The 21,220-nt window shown below is 41.1% G+C and overlaps 2 protein-coding genes across 5 annotated transcripts in view; both read left to right on the forward strand.

Moving 5' to 3' along the window:
• The first annotated feature begins 1,147 nt into the window (after positions 1-1,147).
• LOC118944081 (RING finger protein 228) lies at positions 1,148-5,878 on the forward strand. The gene has a single exon (XM_036961852.2). It carries the CDS (start codon positions 2,783-2,785, stop codon positions 3,542-3,544), a length of 762 nt encoding a protein of 253 aa, XP_036817747.1. The 5' UTR covers positions 1,148-2,782; the 3' UTR covers positions 3,545-5,878.
• Positions 5,879-10,091: 4,213 nt separating this feature from the next.
• The window catches only part of LOC110504114 (paired box protein Pax-3-A-like), a 40,667-nt gene continuing 29,538 nt past the window's right edge, over positions 10,092-21,220 (forward strand). For 2 of the 4 annotated variants that reach the window (XM_036961686.2, XM_036961684.2), the window contains exons 1-4: positions 10,092-10,603; positions 11,328-11,563; positions 11,809-11,938; positions 12,395-12,538. In XM_036961686.2, coding sequence (XP_036817581.2) covers positions 10,519-10,603; positions 11,328-11,563; positions 11,809-11,938; positions 12,395-12,538 — 595 coding nt within the window. In that variant the 5' untranslated portion in view covers positions 10,092-10,518. The remainder of the gene's footprint in view (positions 10,604-11,327; positions 11,564-11,808; positions 11,939-12,394; positions 12,539-21,220) is intronic. The other 2 variants (XM_036961690.2, XM_036961688.2) reach the window with 1 other exon arrangement.

Below are 21,220 nucleotides of genomic sequence, written 5' to 3' on the forward strand. Positions count from 1 at the left end.
GGGATACGCCAGGAGCACCGAACTGTCATAAAGCCAGACAAATTCACCGACCTTTAGACTACGTGAAAAGATCAACCACTATTTTTGAAACCCTTATATTAACTCAATTTATTTTATTTTATCAATGTATTCTAATAGTCTATAACAATCGGCCTATAATTTTGAGATAACAAAATTAGCCTGTGTTTATCTGCAGGTCCTGCGTGTGTGTTGTGTGTGTGCGCGCGCGTGTGTGCGCGTGTGTCTTTCTTTGTTTCTTATTTTTAAGTATTTTGTTCAACATATAGCCCAATGAGGCCAAATGGGCTTATGGTTATGCTATATACCTTTATTCAATAAGTGATATTGAACCTGAAGACTTAATGGGTCAAATAAAATAACTATCTATTTTAGGCCTTATACAGAATAATAAGTCTGCAATATTTCCAAAACGGGATAAGCAAATTGCCTATGTAGGTTTAGGTTATAGTCTTTGCTAGGTAAAGTCCCACATTATCTCAGCTCATTGGTCACCATAGCAACACCAACCCATAGCACGCTCTCCAGCAGGTATATTTCACTGGTCATCCCCAAAGCCAAAACCACCTTTGGCCACCATTCCTTCCAGTTCTCTGCTGCCAATGACAGGAACTAATTGTAAAAATCACTGAAGCTGGAGACTTATTCTCCCTCTCTAACTTTAGGCATCAGCTGTCAGAGCAGCTTACTGATCACTGTACCTGTACACAGCCAATCTGTAAATAGCGCACCTGACTACCTCATCCCCATATTGTTACTTATCTTTTTGCTATTTTGCACCCCAGTATCTCTACTTGCACATCATCATCTGCACATCTATCACTCCAGTGTTAATGCTAAATTGTAATTATTTCGCTTTCTGTGGCCTATTTATTGCCTTACCTCCCTAATCTTCTACATTTGCACACACTGTACATAGATTTTTATATTGTGTTATTGACTGTACCTTTGTTCATGTGTAACTCTGTGCTGTTATTTGTGTCGCACTGCTTTGCTTCATCTTGGCCAGGTCGCAGTTGTAAATGAGAACTTGTTCTCAACTGGCCTACCTGGTTAAATAAAGGTGGGGGAAAAAAAACACAAAAAAAACGAATATTATAATATCCTCCTGAGACCCGACAAAAACAGTTTGCGATTGTTTTAGCTTTTTTTACATGACATAAGTGTTTGGGGTGAAATAAAAACATGTTACCAAGAAAAAAATGTGAACAAATATTGTTATTTCTGTTTTATTGTAAGTGCAAAATTGTCCTCTGTAGTGGTCGTTAGGACATACGTTACATTACAACACAGTTTCTAAATCAAGAGGCGCAACATCGCGAGACTTCCGGAAATGCTTGGGAAACAGACCAAACAGAACAGGCCAGGGATTTGAGAAGTCAATGAGGGAAGCGGAACAATTATTTCTTTGTTGTTAATTTTCTTGATCTCTAAAGGCACAACCTAGATTCGAGCCAATGTTTTAAGTAGTTGAACTCCAACATCGTGAATGTGACAAATTGACACGTTTTCAAAACAACTTTATATTGAAAGTGTGCCTTTGATTTGACTGTCTGCACAAGCGCAGTTTGGCGCCAGACGACCATTAGGATGAAGTGTTTCTACGCATGACGTCGCCTACAAGTGTGATCAGCCTATCTTCATACTGTACTGTCTTTGATTACAGTCAATAGGTACAGTAGATAAAACACATAGTTGTGGCATCTGGAAGTCCACTACAGAGGATATTTCTTGATAACCTCGTATTTAGCATTCTCATTTAATGTGATTTTTTTTTTTACACAGTCCTGACACCTCACTTAACTGTTGCTGAGATATTCACTTAGGCCTACCAGAAACAATTTGAATATCAAACTCATAAAAAGTATCATTAATAATTAGCCCACACGCACTTATTTTCAAATGTCCATAACATGTGCTAATTTTAATGGCAGACAAGTTTTTTTAGAACCAGGAAGTTAAAGTTTTCAAAGTCACACCCCCACACATACGATATCACTGAAAAGCCCAGAATGTCCTCTCAAAGGGACAACAGGACTTAATACAGTAGCTTGTATGGCCTCAGAGATGCTGACCAAGAACGGATGACCACTGGAGAGGACAAAAATGAAGGAGGATATTAAACAAAACAATAGGAGCACAGATTATATGAACACAGTTTATGTCACAGTGGACCTTTCAACTTTGCCTTTTTGACAGAGTCTATCGTTTGAACTCATGAGATGTTTTGATTTAATTATGGCGCATCCCTTCTGTATGGCATGATGGCGGCGGATTTTGTTATCTCTACATCGCCTCTCGTTCTGGCTCCCAGAGAGGGCTGAAAACGGTGTCTATTGTCCTCCCCTATCAACCCGGGCGGTTTCGACCAACCGAGAGGAAAGATAACAACCATGAACTGTGTGTCGATCGTCGCCTTACTGTCTCCTCTCTCTGCGGGCTGAGCATAGATCACTCCGGTGGATTAACCCCAACCCTCGCATCGAAGGGTCATCACGAGCATTACATCACCGATTCCCACACCCCGAAGCGTAAAATGATACCCATTTCATATTTAACGAGCGGATCTGAACACTGGTGATGACGGGTGACGCCTGGATTTATTTTTTTTGACGTCGTGGGGATTATCCAAATATATCAACAATATCAACGTAGACTATACAATTCATCAACGAGATGATGGCGCTTTTATGAACGGGAGATAGACGAACACTGTTATCTACATCTCTGCCTGTAGGCTCCTTTGTCTTCGTAGAGAATGTGAATGGCGAAAGATGACATGGCAGAGGTAGATTCAGCATCCAGTGGAGCGGAACCCACGCGCGGGCTGGAGATAGCGTTCCCATACGAGGAGTATGAATGCAAAATATGTTACAATTATTTCGACCTTGACCGTCGCGCACCCAAGATTTTAGAATGCTTGCACACATTTTGCGAGGAGTGCCTGAACACTCTCCATCTCCGCGAGGAGCGTCCATGGCGAATCAGCTGCCCTATATGTCGCCACAGGACGCCCGTGCCGGACTATCGAATACAAAACCTGCCCAATAATACCAAGGTAACGGAGGATTTCCCATTGTACATTGACTCTGACCCTCTGCCTCAGGATGCCTTGCCCCTCTACCCTCCTCCGTTGCACCCCGCACTCGTCGCCCTCAGGCGCGAGGAGGCATCGGGGGCGTCCACTAGCCAAGCTACCCCCTCCACTACCTTGTCCACCGCCACTACCCTCTCCCAGGACTCCGTGCGCTATGACAGCTGTCAGAGCTGCAAGCGGGTTGCCCTGACTACGGGCTGTGTGTGTGTGATATTCTCCTTTCTGTCCATGCTGGTTCTGCTCTTCATGGGCCTGATCTTCGTGCACAGTCACAGCAACCCGCCCTCGCCCGCGGGCCCCATCTGCCTGTCGGTGGCCAGCATCCTAGCCATGTTCTCGGTGGTCGTCACGTGGCTGATCTGCTGGTTAAAATATAGACCAGATCACGAGTCAGGCCGCTCGTCTGGAACGAATAGGAGGAACGCCTGATGATGAAGATGCTAATCATGATGATAATGTGATGTGTGTGTGATTACGTAAATACTGCTGTATACTAGCACAATGTCCCTCCCTCCCTTCACTTTTTGTTGTTGTTGAAATAAACATTGTCCAGAATGGCCTTTTAACGGTAGGATATAGCAAGCACCATGTAAACACCTTCATCTGCTTATTGAGTACTAAGCCTACAGTAACCTACCATTGATAACATTCATACATGCACTTGTATGTCTACCTATGGCAGGTTTCTATGATGATGGGTAACCTTGCCTGAGACCTAAATGAACTGCCTGTCGCTCCCAGAATAGACTGGTTGATTGCTGGTTGATTGAGTTGAGGACTGTGGTTTGATAACAGTTTCCTGAAAAGTATACATCACTATGCCTCTCACTGCATGAAAACCTGTCCTCCCTCCCATGCACCTCAAAGACGCACCTGCCCATGTTATTGTAGTGTGGGCTATACAATTCCACATGAATAGGTTTGAGATTTTGTATCATGCCTATAACAGGCCCACTCATTTGAGAAGTCACTAATATATGTAATTGACAAGTCACTCATGTAAGATGTGTAAATAGTACAGTATCTGTGAAGATAGGAGAGGTGTCCTTACCGCTATTTAAATTGACATGGTGTTTAGGTTACCAAGAATAGGTCTAGAGAACAGGTGCCTGCTACATTCCTATTTTAAAAGGTTTCCGGTTTTAGGCCTACTGTACACTTGTGTACATCTCCCTGGCCTTTCTGCTGCCTGTGTAGTCAGATCATCATCATCTGCCAGGCCTCTGAAAGTATCCTCTTCCCTTCCTCCTGCCTGTCGACTGATCATCACCACCGGTCTGACAGACAGTGAAGGTGAAAGCAAGGTTCCTTCCCACCATATTGCTTTGAGTCTTGATGTCATACACTTCAGATCATTGATGAGAACCTTGAAGAAGGGAGAAGGCATTTCCTCCGTTTTCGATTGAGGCGCTAATTTACCCCTCTCTTTAGGTGGTTGAAGATGCACTCCAAGATCTAAAGCACAACAAATTCTTAACATATTGCACAAATGTGATTTGTAACAGTCACATGAAATAGATGACGTTCTACACAATTGAATGACGTAGTAGGCTACACAAAAAACAGATCCGTTTTGGCTGGTGAGCACCACTTTCAAAACTACTGGCTGAAATTATAGAAAAGCTCTGGAGTGCATCTTTAATTGCCATGTGCTTGACAGGTTTCCAAAGCAAACAGATTCCTCTGGCCTGTTGCCTGTGTAACCGATGTGAAATGGCTAGCTAGTTAGCAGGGTGCGCGCTAATAGCGTTTCAATCGGTGATGTCACTCGCTCTGAGACCTTGAAGTAGTTGTTCCCCTTGCTCTGCAAGGGCCGCGGCTTTTGTGGGGCAATTGGGTAACGATGGGAGGCAGTTGTTGATGTGTGCAGAGGGTCCCTGGTTCGAGCCCAGGTAGGGGCAAGGAGAGGGACGGAAGCTAAACTGTTACACCTGTATGGTCGGGGATCATCAGGGGCATATTGAGAGAGTTGCCATGAGGATGGAGTAGGGTCCTCAAAGTCTCAGGCACAGTTTTTGCAATGCCTATGGAACTGAGAGACTAAAATGAGAGGGATTGGTTTTGTCAATATTAGTCAATAGGCCAGGGACATTGAAATCAGGGCCTGCTGTGCTGCATTGGTTTCCCTATAATCAGAGACTGATTGTTGGACTCTCAGTACAATCAATGATATTAATCAAACACTTAACTACTATAGAAGGATAAATAATCCCAATACTACTGTAGACCATAAGGCTTATATTTACACAGCCCTGAAGCCATTTAGTTTTGTATTTACTTTCTACTGTACGTGCTCTGTGTAGAACAGACACTGTTGGGCCCTCTTCCTAAAGACGTGTCTTTTAGGATTCACAAAAATAATATGCACATAGGAGATGGCTGGGATATACGCAAGTTATATCTAAGTACTTACTGCCCTAACAAATTCACTTTAACATTGCCTCACAACCAAACATGATTATGGGCCTGAGCTCTAAAGATGGCCACACCTGCTTCAATCAACCTGTTAGACTGTCAGTATAACCTTTAGAAGATGCACTTTCACCCTCTTATTTGACACAAGTAAAGGGTTTATATACTGTATATGGTCTATTACTGTATTCATTAATTATGAATTTTAAAAAGAAAACTTGGATGTTTTTGAGTTTGTTGAACATGTCGTTGTTGTTAAGGTACTAAAATGTATTTGCACAGATAAATGTTAGATATGTGCTGTTTAACACAGTTCAGTATTAAATAAAACAGTACAGTTTTGTGCAATGATCCTTTCTCGTAAAACTTTGAAATTAGACATGATGATAGGCATGTCAGTAAAGAATACATAAAGGGAAAGGTTAGAATTTTGGCAATGATGCCCTTTACCTACGTCCCCAGAATCAGACTTGTGGATACCATTTTTATGTCTGTGTCCAGTATAAAGGAAGGTAGAGGTAGTTTTGTGAGCCAATGCTAACTAGCGTTAGCACAATGACTGGAGGTCAATGGGTATCTGCTAGCACTAGTAGATTTTGTATTTAACCTTTATTTAACTAGGCAAGTCAGTTAAGAGCAAATTATTATTTACAATGATGGCCTACCGGGGAACAATGGGTTAACTGCCTTGTTCAGAACAACAGCTTTTTACTTTGTCAGCTCATGATTTGATCTTAGGGCAACAGCATGCTGTAACATTGGTTACATTGTCGGAGGCTAACAGACACCCTCTTGTGGTAGACGCAACGTAGACTAGAAAAAGGGTTTCAAAAGGGTTTTTCGGCTGGACTCATAGGAGAACCCTTTTTGGTTCCAGGTAGAACTCTCTGTGGAAATGGTTCTACATAGAACGCAAACGGGTTCTACCTGGAACCAAAAAGGGTTATCCTATGAGGACAGCCAAATAATATTGTAAGTTATAGATTGCACATAGAGCATTCGCTGTATCAACATTCATACTGTCATTTTGACACTGCTGTTTTTGTAAAGATTTTTGCAACTAAAAAAAATTCCTGCAGGGCACCTCTACCGCCACCTCCTGGTTAACATGAGAGGGAGCGAGAGGGAGAGGGAGAGAGAGAGATGGGAGTTAGACGAGCTTCCCTATATCCATTCATTCTGCCCTTCCCTTGTTTTCCTTCCATCTTTCTTATTTTTACCATCATTTTCGCAGGTCAATTGACCTTTATGCATGGATGAAAAGCTGGTAGTATATGCGGCCCTGATCCAGAAGTTTGACACCCTTGTTTTACAGGATGTGGTGATAACATCTCAAAAGTTTTGGAATTTGCTAAAGCCCCCCCCCGTCTCTTACCAACCAACAATCCTATTCCTCGCTCCGCATTTTCTGTTTGATTAAACATAATTTGCGTTCCCATATCCCCACTTGTCAGCGCAAGAAACGCACACCTGTTTAGGCGAGGTGCTGGCTAGCGGAGTAGAACACTTGAAAAAGAGAAGGAGAGCTACACACTCTAGGAGCTCAGATGCAATAATTGAATAACCCTGATGAAGACAGCTTGTCTTTGGAAACGTTCGTTTTTCGTTTATTAAATTATTGCATCTGAGCTCCTAGAGTGTGTGGCTCTCCTCTTTTTTCAAGTGAACATAATTACAACATCCCCAAATTCCAGCATTTAGCATCAAATCAAATATAAATGATATTTATATAGCTTTACTTTATAACCATCTCGGAGGTCAATCTTCTAGTTAGCCTATATGCATATCTTAATTCGATATCTTCATTCGATATGCATATCTTATTTTTTATGTGTGAATTGTTGGTCTATAGCCTTAATAAATAAATAAATAATGGTCAAATACGTTTTTATAGATTTGCCTCCGACTCTGTATACCTGATGCAACTCATTTACTTCTCATCAAGCGACATTTCTGACTTTGAATTTCATCCCCGGCAATGGATTAGACACGGAGATTCTGTGTTGCTTTCAAGAAGGCCGGGGTATGCATCATCGCTCTCTGTTTTCCTTCGTTCCTGTCACTTTCTTAGGGTACAATATCCAGTTTCAATAAATTGAATGACCCCCGAAATCGCAACGTTAGTAAATGTAAGACAAATGTTTTGCCAGAATGTCCAAGAGGGATGACACTATTATGTGTAAAGTAAAAAATCCTATCGTTTCACTAAAATGTGACTTTTTATGTTCTTAAACTAAAATATCGTTGTGCCTTTCATGCATCCAATCATCATCAATGTGATCATTGCATTCTTTATAATATGTTCTCACCAGCAACTTCATATTGGCATGTGCCAATATACATTTTCATCCCATAGAATTGATCTGTAAAAATGGTAGATTAAATGTATATTTTGTTCAGGTGAAGTATAAAGCAATACAACAATGGTTATTATAATATTTTTAGTCATCAATATTTGACCATTTCCCTTGTTCAAATAGGCTATTTAAATGTGAAGTCAATTGACAAAACTAATATTAATTTTATTGAATGACCCTCGTTTCCCCTGCCTATTTTCTCCTCCACGCGAAGCTATTGTCCACGCGCGTTCTAACAGAAAGACAACATTTTCCGTGTATTTTCAAAGGTACGAAAGAGGCTAATGTTATTGAGGCCATCTAGTGGGATACATATTTTCTGCGTACATAAGAGAAGTATGATAGTGCTTACGTTCGATCTCCCCGCTGTGCCCTATTTTCTCCCAGGTGACCTTACGGGTTGGAGAGGTGGAGGTAAAGACTTGGAACATCAGGTGCCTTCCAACCAGTGGCTGTTGTCTTCAGGTAATACGTCACGTGGAGCGTGAAATCCTTCAAATACCGTTACAAGGGCACACGTTTCAGAATAACCTTTTCGTCATTAGAAAAAATAAAACAATCCTCAAAACAGTAGTCTAAATGCACATTTCCAAAATCCGGAGAGGAAGAAGCACGTCTTCAACATCAATTTGGTCAAAGCTCTTCTGTAGCTGTTATTAGCAAGGATACTGGCAGTAGCAGCAAGCATAGGCCTATTTGTTATTGGTATTATATAGGCTATATTATGCATATTATAAATATCACGGAGGCCCTAATAACAGTGTCAATATTTAAATGCCCATTTACCCTGTAAATGTACAATATGCCCTCAGGTCCCGCGTGAAAGGTTCACCTCTTGCCACGGTGGGCGAGCTAATCCGGTTACAGCGCACCTTTGCACCTGAATGGGTAACGACCTCTGTGCTTCTGCACCGCACGCGCACCCACTTTATGGAGAACATATAAAACGGGTGATATGTGAAGAAAACGCTTACAAAACAATCAATTATACGCCTACATTATTCACCAAATAGACGAAGAGGGTGTTAATGTTACTTATTGAACTTGAAAATATCAGACAATAATAAAACAAGGCCATGGGATGAATGTATGACTAAAAAATGACATGCTTACTCCAACATCATCCATCCATCCAAAAGACCATACATAAAAACACAACATTTTAATACGTGTGTGTTACTCGTTCTACTCTTGGGACTGAAGATATTAAACTTAAAAGCAAACATGCCGCTAAGCAAGTAGAGTTGAGCTCCTTTAGATGGACAGTGGAGCGAAGAGGGGTTTTGTCTGAAGGTGGGGAATGAACCGTTGTTCCTTTAGATGGACAGTGGAGGGAAGAGGGGTTTTGTCTGAATTCAAAGGTGGGGAATGAACCTCTGTCCTTTTATTTATAGGGGAGCTCTAAAGAGCATGGTTGCTTTGACTTCTACAATTCCCTGCACTGCAGCCAAACTTGGAGGGAGAGAGAGACAGATTTGAATTGAGAGAGAGAGAGAGAGAGAGAGAGAGAGAGAGAGAGAGAGAGAGAGAGAGAGAGAGAGAGAGAGAGAGAGAGAGAGAAGAGAGTGAAGAGAGAGAGAAAGAGAGAGAGAGAGAGAGAGAGAGAGAGAGAGAGAAAAAGAAAGAAAGAAAGACTGCAATGCCCCTTCCTTGTGCGATTGCCTTACCAAGTGTCTTTTCAACTAGCAAGGCAACTATAAACAAATGCCCGACAACACAATAGTAACGTCTCTGTCAGCAGAGCAGACGTTCTTTACGGCTCTCCTGGCGTCGTACCCTGCTGGGGCGGTAGTCCCCGTCAGACGTCTCTCCTGTTGGTAGTGCGCAATCTAAAAGCGACAATAAATTCCTCGAGGTGCACTAACTTTTGCTGCATCTGTCTTATCTTCAGGCCATGGAGTGAGAACAAATGGGTGCATGGTTCTAGGAAAATAATACCTTAAATGAAACACTGTTGTATGTTGAGTGACGAATCAATACTGCAACATCTAAAACTACACGTATCTGTATAGTTAATCAATATCTGTGTGTGAACTTATGATCTGAAGTGATGTCACATCTGTCAATGGGATGATGAAAGACCGTTCCTCAGTTCTTTCCCAAGCAACGTCTCTGACAACAACTGAAGAAAGTTTCCTGCACTGTCAGCCAATCATTACGCACGTCCAAGAGCCGGGTCTGCCTCCTCTAAACCAATCATAGAGCCTGGATCACTGATGTGAAAGAAGTACAGCACAACTAATAAATGATCCTCTGGGTTTTGACCATCTTCCCTCGCTCTGAACGTCTGTCAACAACAACAGCGACAACATCACTTGCATGATTCTTGATGACATCACAGATTCCACACGTATCCAAGTGCCTCTAGACTGGTAAAACATCAAGGCATAGGCGCACTCTTCAGAAGTCTACCTCCAGTTTTTCCTGGTTTGGTAACTTGGGCTCTTTTTTTCGGGAGTCGGGAGTGTTTTTTTTTCTGCCAGGACGCTGGTTCTTGTCTAGTCCAGTGGCTACCCTATCAAGGCTAACCTTCCACGAACTGGAATACAGTGCATTTTTACTCATAATTTCACCCACTGGTCAAGCTCCATCCTCGGCAGCGGAGGTTAGGAGAAGGCTTAGGGTTGTGGAGGTATGACTGCGTTGGCTGGGGCAATACCAAGGATGATGCGCCCCATGCTGGCGCAGAACTACCCCCACAATGGCTTCCCAATGGAAGGTAAAATCAAAAGTCGAAACAACTTTTTGAGCACTGCTTGTGGGAAGATTTGGGCTTCGATGTGTAGAAATTAAAGAGCGATTATTAATATAGGAAACTCTGTGAATTCAATATTGTAGCCTACACCATAGCCCAGTTCCTAAACAGAAACTTGGTTGTATCCAATTGTAAAAAAAAAATATTTAAACTTTCGGATTGACACTCAACATTGAGATGTAACACAATTAAATTGTAATGTTCTTTTCATGTTTCATGTTTCATTTTTCAATGTTCTTTTAATTTCGGTTATCGAATGCAAAGTGGATTGAACTGTTGACCTCGACGTTTTGATCTGGTTTATTTTGTAGTCGTTATTGACATAACTTTTTGTATTCATCTATTTGCTTGTCAACTTTTGAGGATGAAATTCTTAAATGTATAATTTCCTAATCTCTGAAAACAACGTTTGTGTTTATTTACAGAATATGTACAGGGTTATTTAAGTAAACTATACACCTCTCTATATAACTTTTAAGGCCTTTTATTGTTACCAAACCTTTCAGTTTAAACAACTTTTATTTTTGTATTCGGCTATTATAATAATTGTTTTATTTAACATTATTTGTAGTAGCCTTGTGGTGTTATTAGTAGCCTGTGATGGAATCAATGTTAGTTGTTGTGTTGTAGGTCTATAGTTTATAATCATCAAGCAATCTGTAGCCATTTTGTGTTTTCTTCTACGCAGTCTCTACCCCGTTAGGCCAAGGCAGAATGAACCAGCTCGGGGGAGTTTTCATAAATGGCAGACCTTTGCCCAACCATATCCGCCATAAGATCGTCGAAATGGCCCACCATGGCATCAGGCCATGCGTAATCTCCCGTCAGCTCCGCGTCTCTCACGGTTGCGTTTCTAAAATCCTCTGCCGGTACCAGGAGACCGGCTCTATTCGGCCCGGGGCCATCGGGGGAAGCAAACCCAAGGTGAGAGAGAGGGAGCACGAGTAGGTGAAAGTGTTCGGTTTTTTATTGTCATGCATTGTACTCTCCTTATAAAACTGTTCGTCTCAAGGTATGACATGTTGGGTTAAAATTTAACAAGCCACAGGTTGAAAAAGCATGTAAGAGGCGTATATTGTGTTGTTGAGTGTACGTAGACAGTGTAAGTAGATATAAGCTCTTTATTATGCCTTGATTAATTAACGATTATATGATTTGTCTTTTCTTAGCAGGGGACGACGCCTGATGTTGAGAAGAGAATAGAGGAGTACAAGCGGGACAACCCGGGTATGTTTAGCTGGGAGATTCGGGATAAATTACTGATGGATGGGATATGTGACCGGAACAACGTTCCATCAGGTAAAAGGAAATCTCTGCATTCTGTCATAATTGCTGCCCATTTAAATGGGTGCAATCTTCACCTGCAGCCGTAGATTGTTCATCATCATCATGGTCACCATCATCACCATCATATATCACCGTCTTATTTATCATAATGGGCCTAATGTATTTTCCATCTCAATAACCACATTTTACCACAATAAAAATCAGTTTACTCTCTGAAAACAAAAACGTAAACAACTGCTGAAAATGATATAATTGCCATGTTGAGTTTAAGTTAAGATAAAATCATAAAAAATATTGCAATGCAATTATTTACGCTAAAGTCAATATATGTTTCTATTTATTTGATGCTTTATCACGGTATATTAGAAGGAAAAATAAAAGCAAATGAGTGCAGATTGTTGAACTTTTATTTCGACTTTTCCAGTTTATTATGTATTAATCAGTGTTCTGTAATTTATTGTAACACAGTGAGCTCTATCAGTCGCATCATGAGGAGTAAATTCGGAGGGAAGGGAGATGACGATGATGATGAAGATGAAATCGAGAAAAAGGAATTAGAAGAACACGAACGGCGGGCCAAACACAGCATCGAGGGCATCTTAGGAGACCGATGTGAGTGCAATCATACATAAATAAATACATTCATTAATGTTCTCTCTTCTATAGGTAACTTGTGGCAGTTACTTTTTGCGTAAGGGGAAGGCCCGTCATATACAGGCCTAAATGCTTCCACTGTGCACTTTAATGTTCTTTGAAACGGTGAGGAAACCTCTCGTTTATTCAAAACTCAACAAAGAAGGACAGATAAAGGTTTTCATCTTGTTTTGTGTAAGCTTATTGACTTCCATAAATCATTCTTGATAGGCTAGGCCTACATTTTCACCATGGGTGTCACCAGTCCTTACGGGTTGCCATTCATTTTTAAACTTTGTGAAGTAGATAGGCCTTGTCTGTCTCTTTAACTCTAAGTTTTAGTTGTTGTCAAGTTTTTGCTTTTCGATGCGATGGAAGCACAGGGAGTGTGTCTTCCTTTGTCGACCGTCATAAAGTGCACTGGATAGTTTTTCATTCTTTATCGACCATATCGCTCCTGCTAATGCTTGTCCCATGAGGCGTTAGGATAATTCAAACAGCAGGTGATAGATTTTGTGGGAAAGGGAGGATTGCCCCTTGTGTGTGTATGAATGTGTGTGTGTGCGTGTGTGTGTGTGTGCGTGCGTGCGTGCGTGCGTGTGTGAGTGAGAGAGAGAGAGAGAGAGCTAATGAAAAAATGAAAAAATAACGAATGTGTAACTCGTGCTTATACAAAGTGGGCAACACACGATATTTGTTACCGACAAAACATAAGATACAGGCCTCGAATCAGTCGAATGTTCTTCATAAAAAAGAATCCAATAGATTTAATCGAATAGCCTGTGCATATTCAACTTCTGCTACATATATTTATTTATATTGCATTTATTGAATTGTTTATGTTAGGCCACTTGCAGGCCTATTTACATTGTAGGACTATTTTAACATGTCTTCATCATACTAATAACATGCATTTTCTTCGAGATGCACATAGCCCCTTTGTAATGTTTGAGGAAATACTCCTTATCAAAAGTATATCAAAAAGAACCAAAAACTTGTTCAATCCCTAATTGGCATGGTACATTCCAAAAACAAAGAAATATCATAACATCCCTTTTTACGGTTTCCTACGATTTATTATGACCGAATTCGCAGGCATTTTCCATCTTAATGCAGCTGCTCTCTGCTCTACTGTAAAATGCAGGCACATTTTAAAAAATTAGAGGAAAAGACGGGGAGTTGGAGGGGACAAAACGTCCAAATGAGTTGATCAAACATTTGGATAACAGTTCCATCCCTCACAAAGCCAGGCCTCGAGCACACAATCGGACACTTGGGGATGAACTTGGGAGACAAAGCCGCGAGAGTCCATTGAGACTGACGCTTCGGTTATGCACGGACAAAGCCTGGCTTCGCAGCAGCTTGGTCGCCATAAAAGAAGGCAACCTGTTTATAATTCAGTCAGAAAAGGAGAGGGAGCTTCCCAACAAAAGGCCGAGAAAATACATTATGAAACCGCAATGAAGGATGAATTATTCAAGTCCGTCAATAGCCGCTGCTCGGGCTAGGTCTAGAGACTGTTCACCATAGAGAAATGGCCGTTTTCACCTACAAAATGTTTCTTTTTGAGTCGTTTTAAGTCATATAAAGAAGCCGAGTGCCATTCAGAACCCCTCAAGCCCCCTTTCACTCTCCCCCCACCCCTCTCTCTCTCTCTCTCTCTCTCTCTTTCACACACACACACACACACACACACACACACACACACACACACACACACACACACACACACACACACACACACACACACACACACACACACACACACAGTGTGTAGGCCTAACTGATATTTTAAAAACATAACTTTCAAATCAGTTTAACAGGCTGATTTAATGGCGAGATTAATTACATTTATTGATCATTTGGTACTTTTATTTTTGGGCATTGCCGAGATAATAGTTTACGAAAATACAAACTGTTTGTGTATTATATGCACTCGTGTTATACATTTTGTGCACAATCACATATTTTACACACTGTTTAAAAGTTGTTTACACAATGTTGAAACGTTTTTTTTTGTTGGTCCTTCTGGTTCCTGCTTTGGACACTTTTATATTAGCCTACGTTTTTTTTGTTGATGTCACCGAATAATTATTTAGGCATGTTACAAATTCCAATGCCACAAGATAATCAATTATTTTTTCTGTGTAGCAGCCTCATATCAACGACTTTGTATTATAGCTCATAAAATGACAAATATTTTCCAAAATATATGCATTTGCTACTTGATGGTTATTAATAATTTAACTCATAGGCCTAATAATTGTAGTCATTTTATTATTTTTATAAGTACAAATTGTTGCACAATATATTTTTCTTACCAATAAGGCCTAATGATATGCAATTGGCTCGTAACATGCCTCTCTGCATGGTCTATTATTAGGTCTTTGATGCCCTATTCTTGCACTCTTAAACATTAATAATGTCTTCTAAATGATTTGATATTGTGCTATGTCACATTTAATCATCGAGGGAGTGTATTAAAGACTCCTTTGGTGAATGGGGACCAATGTTCTCCCCGGAGAGGCGCGCTTGGCCTCGAGCGGTGGTCACAATGGAACATGCGCACTGCTGCAATCCTCACCCATCATGCTCTCACCCCCTTGCGCTCTCAAAATCTCTTCAAGCGGATTAAATCGATCCCTTTATTTTATTTTACTTTCATCCGGAGAGCGAACCCGCCCCTCTCCCTTGCTTTCCTACTCTTTTTCTCTATGCCCGCGGCGCACATTCGTTTAATATCTATGGTTCATCTTCAGGAGTGCAATCGCTAACAAAAGAAAGTCAGTTCGTTGTAGAAAAGTCCCTAAAATGAAGTTATCCGTTAAGCCATTGACCCCTGTAATATTTTGTCTTTATTTTTTGGGTTACCAATAAATGCTACATTGTTTTATTAATTCCAAAATGTAGGCTATAAGTTAATAATAATAAGCCTAATTTAGTAGCAGTTTCCGTTAGAAACGTTGTTTTGTGTCCACGTGCTCATTTGGGCTCGCTTTACCTCAGTCAGTTTGTTATCCTACTTCCATTCATACCAGTCAAATTATAATTTTAACCTAAGGGTTAACGAAAAATGTAAATGACATTTGCCACGACAGTGCTTTGACTTGAAACGGGAACACTTAACGTTTGCAGTAATATCAGTTGACTCTAACTAATGCATGGTTTAGGCTATTATGCGTAGGTAATGAGAGTTATAATGAGGGGCATATTCCAAATAGGGTGGTGTTTGGACCTGAGGACTAGGCTTTTGTGGCACTCTAGAGACTCACTTAGATGGGTATAGGGATGCCAGCAACGTAATTTCTCAACGACTTTTAGTTTTATCGAGACCTGTGGTGTCTACTATTTTCGTGCGTTTTTTCTGTCTGGTCTCATTTGGAATTATGTTTTTACAGCCACAATTACAATCTGAAAAATACTTTTTTTCAACGAAGCGGGTCAGACATTGATGAAGTAGATGTTTGTTAAGACCATTGTTGTGCGAGCGAGGAGCACTAGTTGAGCCCCTGGTCGTTCAGAATTCATTATCATTTCCTTTAAGTGTCCACATCAAAGGCGGTTCGTTTGGATTTATTTGTCTGGGGAAAAAAACTACAGAAATGTGTTTCGAAAATCTCAAGCTCCCTAAATTGCAGCCTCGTGCACCACAGTGCCTAAAATGATGCGCAAGCATATCCTCACGCGCCAAATGTGTTTGGAATAAATGCTTGTGCAGTTTGACTTGAAAGTAGATAGTAGGGCAGGCTATCTTTCTCAATTCATGTATCAGAGAAAATACTTTCCACTTAGAATTACAATAGTTGAACACATTCTGCCACTCTTCAGAAAATACTTGTCTAAATGTCCAGTCAGTGCTCCAGTCTCACTAAATGCCCCCTGCACATATTTTCTATTTTGGCACAGTTCCTGCATACCATTAGCAGGGGTTGGACATAGTAGTTTCTCTGCCTTCCAGAATCTAACATTGAGTTAATTAACCCTAGAAATTGAGCTAATGACTGATAATGTACACATCGGCCCTCCCCTCTCTCCCCCTCTCTCATATTTCCAGTGTATCTTCTTAACCTTATTTGGCAAATAAAAATTACCCCGAGTAATGCTGATGATACATACAGAGGAGCCTTGTTGGCCCAGCACATTTCCATTTATACTCAGACACACACAAAATTCCCCATCTGAAAGACAAACAGTCAAAGAGGGATAACTTTATTTTGTGAAAGGGACTCCTGGAAAGGGCTAATTGAATAAGTCTGAGATCTTTGAAAACCTGCCATGGTGAGCGCAGTCATCGTGTCATAATTAGGTTTATTGAGGCACATTCCGCCAATCTGCTGCCATTCTCCCAGCCTCATTGTGCCCAGAGCCAGGCCAATAACTGCAGGACAAAAGGGAATCAAGAGCTGACAATACATGAAAGGGCCAAAAGATTTAGCTGCTTTTGTCACAGAAACTGAGCAGGACTTTGTTTGTGTAAATAAAGTTGACGAACTGCCCACTACTCAGGCTGGAGCATCTATACAATTTACTATGTGGGCACACACTGGATTAGTGCCAGGAGGAGAGAGCGGGAGGAGAGGGAGAGAGGAGGAGAGGCAGAGAGGGGGAGAGTGAGAAAGAGAGTGAGTGGGGAAGAGAGTGAGAGGGGAAGAGAGAATGGAGGGGACGGTAAACGAGAAGGCTTTGAGAGAGTATTAGGGGCTAGGTTTGTGTATTTAGTGAGAGTTTGCAGAGTTATGTTCTGCATGGTTCCTGATGTTGGATTTGTTATGTTCATCATTGTCTTACAGTGGTGCTGGAAGAGGGAGGCTGGTGAAGCGTGGTGAGATGAGATTTTGCTATTGTGGGCATCTGGTTTGTGAAGCATAAGAGGCATTGAAGATGGAAACACATTACACACTATAGTGCAGCATAGATTCATGGTCAAGGTCCCATATCACGTTTCCATATACATCATGATGTTCCGGTTCTTATGTTTTAAGGTGTTAAAGATGCTCCCTGCTGAGAATCAGTTATCTTCACGGATTCAGTTACACTCCAAAGGCACTTTCCAAATAATGGCTGATGCGAGCATGTCACTGAAGCTTTCGCACAAGTCATACGTTGTTATTCTGGAGTGAAAGTTCGAGTTGTATGTGCATTTCAAGTTAGGGAACAGAAGAGTTAGACTATAAGGAAACTCCGTAAGATGACCTGATTGATTCCGCTCCACTCATGGCACATTCCATGTACACTCCATGTACAACAGACTTCCCACTTTAGTTCTTCTTTGTGATTTTCAACTTGTAAACCCGATTTCACATGAAAATATCCAGCAGTAGATGATTCATACATTCATAAAGGTGGTTAATTAAAGAGAATGATAGAAAACTTGACAACCTTGACATCTTCGGTTCTTACATCTTGCGTTCTATTGCGTTCTATACGAGAAGCTATGAATAATAGTCACTTCTGACACATTAATGGTTGTCGCTACGGTCTCTAGCAACGATCAAAGTAGGGCGAAGAATCTATATAGAAAATGTCCAATATGTTATTTTAAGACTTCAGAGAAACATAGAGTTAGACTGAGGTTATATAGAGTTAGTGGCTATATAGAGTTTTACTGGGTCTATATAGAATTAGACTGAGGTTAAATAGATTTAGACTGAGGTTATATAGTTAAACTGAGGTTAAATAGAGTTAGTGGCAATATAGAGTTAGACTGGGTCTATATAGAGTTAGACTGAGGTTATATAGATTTAGACTGAGGTTATATAGATTTAGACTGAGGTTATATAGAGTTAGTGGCAATATAAAGTTAGACTGGGTCTATATTGAGTTAGACTGAGGTTATATAGATTTAGACTGAGGTTATCTAGAGTTAGTGGCAATAAAGAGTTAGACTGGGTCTATATAGAGTTAGACTGAGGTTATATAGAGTTAGACTGAGGTTATATAGAGTTAGACTGAGGTTATATAGAGTTAAACTGAGATTATATAGAGTTAGACTGTGAGGTATATGGCCAATATACCACGGCTAAGGGCTGTTCTTATGCACGATGCAATGCTGAGTGCCTGAATACTGCCCTTAGACGTGGTAAAATGGCCATATACCACTGGTTACCAACGTAATTAGAACAGTAAAAATAAATGTCAGCCAATCAGCATTCAGGACTCAAACCACACAGATTGAAGTTAGACTCAGGCTATGTATAGTTATACTGAGGCTATGTAGAGTTATACTGAGGCTATGTAGAGTTATACTGAGGCTATGTAGAGTTATACTCAGGCTATGTAGAGTTATACTGAGGCTATGTAGAGTTATACTCAGGCTATGTAGAGTTATACTGAGGCTATGTAGAGTTTGACTCAGGCTATGTAGAGTTTGACTCAGGCTATATAGAGTTATACTGAGGCTATGTAGAGTTATACTGAGGCTATGTAGAGTTATACTGAGGCTATGTAGAGTTTGACTTAGGCTATATAGAGTTATACTGAGGCTATGTAGAGTTATACTGAGGCTATATAGTGTTAGACTCAGACAATATAGAGTTATACTGAGGCTATGTAGAGTTATACTGAGGTTGTATAGAGTTATACTTAGGCTATGTAGAGTTAGACTCAGGCTATGTAGAGTTATACTGAGGCTATGTAGAGTTATACTCAGGCTATATAGAGTTAGACTCAGGTTATGTAGAGTTATACTGAGGCTATGTAGAGTTAGACTCAGGCTATGTAGAGTATACTGAGGCTATGTAGATTTTTCCCAAAATAACATGAACATCTGATGACAGGGAATAACAGTCTGTCTGAGGAATGTGTCACTCAGTGTGTCACTGGGCACAAGGGCACAGGGGGCAAGGGGGAGCACCAAATCACTCTCACTAACCCTCGCCTCAGGCTCTCTCTTTCCCTCTCCTCTTCTCCTCTCCTACTCTCCTACTCCCTTACTCCTCCACCTCGCATTATTTAAAAAAAATAATGCCGTGCATGATGACGATCCAAGCGTTAAAACATAGTTATCTGCAACTGAATGGGGGCTCTATGCTTCATTAAAGCCTCGTTCTCCTTTCACACCCCTATTGTGACCCTCTGATATCAATTCAAAGGGCAATTAATGAATGCAGGCCAACTTTGAAGTGGGGGGATGGAGAATGAGTAGGGGCTCTGAGTTTCCCCCTTCAGCCCCTTCAGACCCTCTTGCACCCCCTTCACCCGTGATGGACTTGCCACATTCAGCCGAGCACGCCAAAAGACAGTTTGAAGTGAGTGAAAGGGTGAAAAGGCCTGTGAAGGTCAAGGAGAATGGCTGCCATAGAATAAGACCTGTCTTTATCTGATGGAAGTATTCCACCAAACAACGGCTAGAGAGAAAGAGAGAGAGAGAAGGGGGTGAGATATTGTTTTTACAAGAGTGTGTGAGTGTGTGTGCATGTGCAGAGGAGGGATTGGGGGTGACAGAGATGTGGAACGCAGGGCTAAGGCAACTGAATGCAGTGGTTGAACAAGGAAAGGCAGACAGGGAGTTGTCAATCACTTGACTGAGGTAGGGGCATAAGGCTCTGGACAGGGCAAGGGTAGGGGCATAAGGCTCTGGACAGGGCAAGGGTAGGGGCATAGGGCTCTGGACAGGGCAAGGGTAGGGGCATAAGGCTCTGGGACAGGGCAGGGGCAGTGGTATAAGGCTCTGGACAGGGCAGGGCAAGCTGGGAGGGAGGGAGTTCACCTTGCTCTCTATAGTAGAATCTAGAAACTGCAATTTCATATTTTTTAGGAACTATAACTTGTTGTTACTATACTATTGTTACTATACTATATTACTATACTTATTATTGTTACTATACTACTTACTATACCTTGTTATTAACATTTCATTACATGGCGTAATGTAAAGTGCTACCAACAGTCAAAGATAACAGAGCTTAACTCAGTCGTATTGAGTTAACTCCCCAGTGGTCAGTCAGTGCCTAGCTCTCTCTGCTTGTCAGACCAGGCTAAGTGGGGTCAGAGGTCAACATAGTGTCATTCTACATCATCCCTACAGGAAATAGGGTTACAATCATATTTGGTTCAACATGACAGGTAACAGCTTCCTGTTGTCCTGCCACAGCACAGACTCTCATAACTCTTATTGCTGTCTACAAGTTTTCTGTGTAGAGGTTTTCTGTTCAGAGATTTTCTGCTGAGGTTTTCTGTGTAGAGCTTTTCTGTCCAGAGGTTTTCTCTGTAGAGGTTTTTTCTGTTTAGGTTTTCTGTCTAGAGATTTTCTGTCCAGAGGTTTTCTGTCCGGAGGTTTTCTGTGTGTAGGTTTTCTGTCCAGAGGTTTTCTGTCTAGAGATTTTCTGTCCAGAGGTTTTCTGTCCAGAGGTTTTCTGTCCAGAGGTTTTCTGTCTAGAGATTTTCTGTCTAGACGTTTCCAGTGTAGAGGTTTCCTGTGTATAGGTTTTCTGTCTAGAGGTTTCTGTCTAGAGGTTTTCTGTGTGGAGATTTTGTGTCTAGAGGTTTTTTGTCTAGAAGTTTTCTGTCCAGAGGTTTTCTTTGTAGAGGTTTTCTGTGTATAGGTGTTCTGTCTAGAGGTTTTCTCTGTAGAGGTTTTCTCTGTTTAGGTTTTCTGTCTAGAGATGTTCTGTCCAGAGGTTTTCTGTCCTGAGGTTTTCTGTGTGTAGGTTTTCTGTCCAG

The sequence above is a fragment of the Oncorhynchus mykiss genome, chromosome 24, assembly GCF_057628025.1.
Source record: "Oncorhynchus mykiss isolate SJ-2025 chromosome 24, ASM5762802v1, whole genome shotgun sequence".
NCBI lineage: Eukaryota > Metazoa > Chordata > Actinopteri > Salmoniformes > Salmonidae > Oncorhynchus > Oncorhynchus mykiss.

What these genes read in the sequence shown, in the direction of transcription:
- LOC118944081 (XM_036961852.2), top strand. Translation starts at nt 2,783, where the DNA reads ATGGCGAAAGATGACATGGCAGAGGTAGATTCAGCATCCAGTGGAGCG.